Below are 7,041 nucleotides of genomic sequence, written 5' to 3' on the forward strand. Positions count from 1 at the left end.
AGAAGACACTACATACTGATATACACGCTGAACATCAGCAGGAGAGGACTCTTTAAAGTAGAGACACTACATACTGAATATAACACGCTGAAATCATCAGCAGGAGAGGACTCTTTAAAGTAGGAGACACTTCCATACTGTATACCACATGAACATCAGCAGGGAGAGGACTCTTTAAAGGTATAGACGAGACACTACATACTGATAATACACCCTGAACATCAGCGGAGATGGGACTTCTTTAAAAGTAGAGACACTTTCATACGGATATACACCTGAACATCAGCAGGCGAGACTCTTTTAAAGTAGAGACACTACATACTGATATACACCTGAACATCAGCAGAAGACGGACTCTTTTAAAGTAGAGACACTACATACTGATCATACACTGAACCATCAGCAGAGAGGACTCTTTATAAAGTAGAGACACTACATAACTGATATACAGCCGCTGAACATCAGGCAGGAGAGACTCTTTAAAGTAGAAGACAGCTACATACTGATATACACCTGAACATCAGCAGAGAGAGGAACTCTTTACAAGTAGAGAACAGCTACATACTGAATATACACCTGAACATCAGCAGGGAGAGGACCTCTTTAAAGTAGAGGCCACTACATACTGATACTACACCTGAACATGCAGAGCAGGAGAAGGACTCTTTTAAAAGTAGAGAGCACTACAGTACGATGATATATAACTGAAACATCAGCAGGGAAGAAGGACTCTTTAAAGTAGAGACACTACCATACTGATATACACCTGAACATGCAAGCAGAGAGGACTCTTTAAAGTAGAGACACTACATTACTGATGCTAACACCTGAACATCAGCAGGAGAAGGACTCTTTAAAGTAGAGAATGAACTATAAGGAATACACCTTAACATATGCAGGTACTACTTTTGCATAGCTTTCACAATAACCAATTCTTTGTTACATTTCTGAACATCAGAAGTAGATAGGTCTCTGTATTTTATAGACTATATACTGTCATACATCCTGGCATCAGCAGTAGATACTCTTATTTAATTATGTACAACAACAATTTACATTTTGGGACATGAGTAAAGTGTAAAGGCTTTATCTAATTTAATAAGCATCTAATCTAATTGAATGGTTTTCTTTGAAAGAATAAAACTACTTTCAACAGATTTTGTTGCAGGATGAAAGTTGATTATGGGATTAATTTTTGTTTAAGAATTTAACACCCTCGAGGGGCACAAGCATCCCAAAGTTCCCGCAAAAAGAATGGGTTTTTTTTATTAGCTATCACTTCCCGTCGTTTGGCTTGAAGCAACTCAGCAACCCTTTCTTGTTTGGGACGGCATTTTGTTGTATTTCTGCAGCAGCATACACAAACAAACGGCATGGATTAAATGCATCCATTATTAACAACAGAGCGGGCCTGTTTACTCTCCTTGCTTTTATCTACATTGTTGCATTTATATGCAGGAGTTCGCCTTTCACAAGTATAAGAGAGATATATACATCATACATGTTTAAAGTGTTTGTTGTTTTTATCGCAAGAGCAGCAGAGAACACAGGGAACGCAGATGCAGGAAGAGAGGAGGAGGAAAGAAGGCTCGAAACTGAAGAAAGCCAAAACAACAGCGCGAGGTCCCGTCTGCTGCTCAAAGCCCTGAACACACAACACATGTGGCAAGCGCTTCCTCTGAACGCCAAACAGAGCATCGAAACGCAACAGTTCGGGCGTTTCCAGCTCAGCATCGCATCAGGCCTGCTTTTTTCCAAATGGCTCACTGCAATCATTTTAAGAGGTCTAAAGAGACATCGCATTCTGATTCACAGCGCAGGGCGAAGTTCATACATTTTAATGTTTGCATTTAATTCCTGGCCCGGATCAGAGCTTTGAACGGCCATCAGTTTCAAAGGATCATGAGGCAGAATCATTATTTTTGTACGACGGGGTGAGATCAATTCCAAGCGGCACGCACCGCAGCGCACGCACGCCACGGCCACCGCACGCACGCACGCACGCANCGTGTGCATTGAAGGGCACAGTGAGCTGTGCAATAGCAGCGCCCTTTTACCTTAAAAATAATCACTAAAATGCACCATCAGCTCATACAGCCAGTAAATGCAGATCTAACCCTGATAACTAACATGATCATGAATTACACAAAGCTATATGTAGAAACTCATATCTGCAAACAGAAAAGGAGAAACTTCGCCCCCACACTCTCCCTGCCCAAACTAAGCAGTGTAACTTCCTTGTATATCAGCTACAGTACTAACTCACCTGTTTTCCTGAAACTCTCCGGAGCATCTGGAAAAAGGTGTAATTGACAGACAATTGAGCCAACAGACATACAAAGGGGGCGGGACTTAGCTAAATGATAGTCAAGCATTTGAAATGTTAATGTTGGTAATGGTCATTACATTTTAAATTCTAACAGTTAACAGTTTTTTCTTACTGTGTGTTTCCTGTTTCCTGCAGACGTCCAGCAGCTGGTGGTGGTTAAAGAAGAGGTTCCCCCTGAGCAGCAGGAGTGGAGCTCCAGTCTGGACCAGGAGGACCCAGAACCCCCCCCACACATTAAAGAGGAGCAGGACGAACTCTGGATCAGTCAGGAGGGAGAGCAGCTTCAAGGGCTGGAGGAGGCTGATATCACCGAGTTCACATTCACTCCTGTCCCTGTGAAGAGTGAAGATGATGAAGAGAAACCTCAGTCCTCTCAGCTTCATCAAAGACAAACGGAACACCTGGAAACAGAAGGTGATGGAGAGGACTGTGGAGGACCAGAACCAGCCAGGAACTCAGATCCAGAGAGACATTTACAACCAGAGACTGAGGACAACCCTGGAGACTCTTCTGAACCTGACACTGAAGACAGGGCTGATTGGAAGAAGACCAGAGAACCAAGTTCAAACTCTCAGAGAAATAAACAAGACCCTGTCAGTGATTCAAGACGTAGTGCAGGAGAGAAACCATTCAGCTGCTCAGTCTGTAAGAAAACTTTTACACATAGAAGAAGTTTAAAGCACCACATGAGAAACCACACAGGAGAGAAACCATACAGCTGCTCATTTTGTAAGAAATATTTTACACAGAGAGGCGATTTAAATAGACACATGAGAGTCCACACCGGAGAGAAACCATACAGCTGCAGTGTTTGTGAAAAAAGATTCACACAGAGCTATCTGGTCAAAACCCATAAGTGTGTTTGTCGTCAGTCCTCACAGCTTCATCAAACTCAAACTGAGGAGAACAGAGAGGCTGAGCCTCCAGCCAGCAGCTCAGCTGAACACATGGAAACAGAAGCTGATGACTCTTCTGAACCTGACAATGAAGACAGGGCTGATTGGAAGAAGACTAGAGAACCAGGTTCAAACTTTCAGAGAGATAAACAAGACCCTGTCAGTGATTCAAGATGTAGTGGAGGAGAGAAACCATTCAGCTGCTCAGTCTGTGAGAAAACATTTGCATGGAAAGGATATTTAAATCTGCACATGAGAATCCACACAGGAGAGAAACCATACATCTGCTCAATTTGTAAGAAATCTTTTGCAGTGAGAGGAAGTTTAAAGTGCCACATTAGAATTCACACAGGAGAGAAACCATACAGCTGCAGTGTTTGCGACAAACGATTCACATGGAGTCATAAGATCAAAAGCCATAAGTGTGTTGGTCGTCAGTCCTCACAGCTTCATCAAACTCAAAGTGAGGAGAACAGAGATGCAGAGCCTCCAGCCAGCCGCTCAGCTGAACACATGGAAACAGAAGCTGTTGGAGAGGACTCTGGAGGAACAGAACCAGCCAGGAACTCAGATCCAGAGAGACATTTACAACCAGAGACTGAGGACAACCCTGGAGAATCTGCATGTGCAACAAAAAAAGAGGACAATTAATTTATTAGACCTATGACAATTCACAAGAGAAAAATCTGTCTGGTTGTATAAACTCTGTTTGACAATATTCATACATGAACTCCCACATACATCCTTGCATATATAGTCCATCTTTATCAACAGATGTTTTTAATATGATTAATGTTTTTGTCATACTACTTTTCTGATTTATACTATAACCACTTGATTTTGGTTAATGAAATGTTGTGACTTTAAACTTCCATTGGGATGTTTTTGATAGTTCCTGTTGAGTTATCAGTTTGTTCTGGTCTAAAAGAAGAACCAATGACTTATTAATATAGAGAATATTTACGATGTTTGTACTTTTATTCTGTTCTGTTTATATCATCCAACCGAACTAAAAGAAAAATGCCTTGGAAACAGACTCACATTCCTGCATATTGTTTGTGTTTTGCAGCAGATTACAATCAGCTCATTTAGAGTTCAGAGTTAAGATGGAATTTTAGGATTATTCCTTAAGTCCTTTCACCTCCGTTGAATCAGGTTGGAAGCAGAAATAAAATACTTTTTATTTAGGTTTATTTAGATGAGATTAGATTTACTTATATATTTAGTTGTAGATGCAGAAACAAGTAATACACAAGACATTGCACTAAAGTTGAAACTGTTACTAATAAAAGAGTTAACTGTATGCATATAAACTTCAACAATATACTTACCTCCAGAGTTTTTATGGTAGACACACAATAAGATATTCAGAATAAGTTAGAGTACACTGTAATCAACAAACCATATTGTTAAAAAATAAAAGAAACAGGATAAACAATATCTCCTCAGTTCAATCAGTAAAGACGGTTTTGATGTAAGTATACATATTTATTGCAGAGATACACAAATTAATGAAATGGTGATGTTGGCGATTAGGCCCCGTTGTGCAGGAAGTATCATTCGGGAGGGTAGAACCGATCCGATGAAACCCCCCCGGGGTCTAGACACTGGTGGTGGTGAATGGATAGTTGGGTCGGTCTGAAGGGGAGGGGCTTAGCTTGACCCTGGATTCAGAGGGACGGAACGTTGCGTCGTGTCACCTGAAATGACAGCTGTCAGAGGGGAGAGCAGACTTAAAAGGTTTGGCAGAGCGCTATGATAGGCTCTTGGGAATAGAGCGAAGTGATTGGTTAAGCTGGAGAGTGACGCCCCCGATCACTTATTGAGAGGAGAGAGAGTAGTTACATGGGAATAGTAAATAAATGAGTAAAGTCGGTCTTCCTGGTTGAACTTACGCTGAGCTTCACTTGTTGAACAATGCATGATACAACTTTGAGCAAAGATTAGAGTTAATTCCCCTTATTGAAAGGCAAATAAAAGGCTCTAATTGACATGTAAAATGTGTAAGAATAGCTAAGAAAGACAAGTTAAAGAAGGAGGGTATAGAATTCAAATTCCTCTGAATCGTCTCGATAACCTTCGACACAAGGAGAACCACAGCAGCGTTAATCTTAAAATGTTTATTTTAATAAGGTGCTGGAAATATTCAACAGTCACATTTGTTCTTTTTCCTTTTTCACAGAACAAGGACATTTATAACCACAGAGAGAGTGCAGCAGGACACAAGTACATGACCTTTAACAATATATACAGATAAAAGAGTCACAGTGTGGTAGAGAGAGGGGGGGGCTGAACGCACAGCACTAGGCAATTAAGGCAACACGTCAAAAAAGGTACAAAGACAACCTTTTTCTGTACAAGGAGAGTAAAAAATAGAGAACAAGCACCAGGGAAGACGTTAAGGACCCCGAGGGGCACACGGCAAACACGTCCTATAGCTGCTGAACGAGACAAAGACAGACTATGGACATGTTAGAGAGTCCGTTTTGAATTCGCCTTCATGTGTTTCTTTGTGGTTTCGTCTGGAACTGGTTTTTGTCACAGCTCCAGTTTTGTCAGTCGAGGAATCCAAGAAAAAAGCGACTTCCTTTCTCCCTTCAGGTTTCGTCGTCAGTCGACTCTCATCGGAGACACCTGCTGGTGCTTTGGAGGAGGAGGAGGAGCAGCTCGGCAATTACGACGTAATCATCACGCCTGTTTAATAAAGTGATTTCCTTTAGGATTAAATCGTCACCAAACATCCCGTTTCAGCGACTGCGTTAGTGTTGAGACATTCCCAATAAATACTAGCAAGAAACTGAGTAAAACGTTTAAAAAGACTGTAAAAAAAAGTTAGATTTAAAAGCAAATCTCCCCAAAAAGGGACACAATTATCCATAAATAATCAGTTCGGAATATTTCTCCTTTCCTTGGCCAGCATCCAGTCATCAATTTGGGAAATCATTTTTGCATAATATTCATCTAGAGAGGGCCATACAACATGATACAAGTACCTGCCTCTCAATGACAGTCTCAGAGGTTTGGAGCAGCACTAAAACAGCAGGAGGGCGCCCGTTTAGCCCCGACTCAGCACAAATCCAGGCCTACTGATTGGCTGATGAAACTTTACTTCCTCGTTAGGGGTCGACACTCGATGCTGATCCGGAGTCAGAAGCTCGTTGTGTTTGTCAGCGTCAAGTGGATCGAAAACACGATGAAAGAAATATGACATGATGTGTAAACAATGGCCTCTAACAGTCCGTCATGCTGTGCCTGGTTAGGAAAATTAATCCGTTTGTTTACACACAAACATAGACTGAGAAACAAACAAAACAGGTAATGATGTGTTAAACAGTCACATGGCATCGAGACGTAAAAGAGTAAACAATCCGTCAGCACTGTTAGCAATATATACATTTACGTCCTAAAATCTAAAATAAGAGTGTGGGGGTTTCCACTTTCCCTTCGCCTCCTCTTTGTGCAAGATTAATTATTTAGTCCTTAAGTGTTTTTTTGTTTGTTTGTTTGTTTGTTGTTGTCCTCAACAGTGTCACACGGAGACGAAGACGTCCAGGTAGAGGCGGTCGTACGACTCCCTGAAGAAGAGGATGAGGACGAGGCTGAAGAGACACGAGCCGGTCAGACACCAGTTCAACCACGACAGGTCTGGAGGAGAGAGAGAGAGAGAGAGAGAGAGAGAGAGAGAGAGAGAGAGAGAGAGAGAGAGAGCGAGGGAGAGAGAGATGTGGGGTGGGGTTAGATTTTAAGGTTTAGATCAGGGTGTCAAACTCAAATACACAGTGGGTCAAAATAAAAAAAAATGGGTGCTAGTGGAGG

The 7,041-nt window shown here is 41.6% G+C and overlaps 1 protein-coding gene across 1 annotated transcript; it reads left to right on the top strand.

Annotated features, from left to right (window-relative positions):
* Positions 1 to 2,427: 2,427 nt before the first annotated feature.
* Positions 2,428 to 4,395, top strand: LOC104963332 (zinc finger protein Xfin-like; the record flags this gene model as incomplete). Its single annotated transcript, XM_010791907.1, has 1 exon — positions 2,428 to 4,395. A coding segment is annotated over one exon (1,449 nt), but the record flags the coding sequence as incomplete, so codon positions are not given.
* Positions 4,396 to 7,041: the final 2,646 nt, after the last annotated feature.

Source organism: Notothenia coriiceps, unplaced genomic scaffold (genome assembly GCF_000735185.1).
Source record: "Notothenia coriiceps isolate Sejong01 unplaced genomic scaffold, NC01 NC01_scaffold00035970, whole genome shotgun sequence".
Taxonomy (NCBI): domain Eukaryota; kingdom Metazoa; phylum Chordata; class Actinopteri; order Perciformes; family Nototheniidae; genus Notothenia; species Notothenia coriiceps.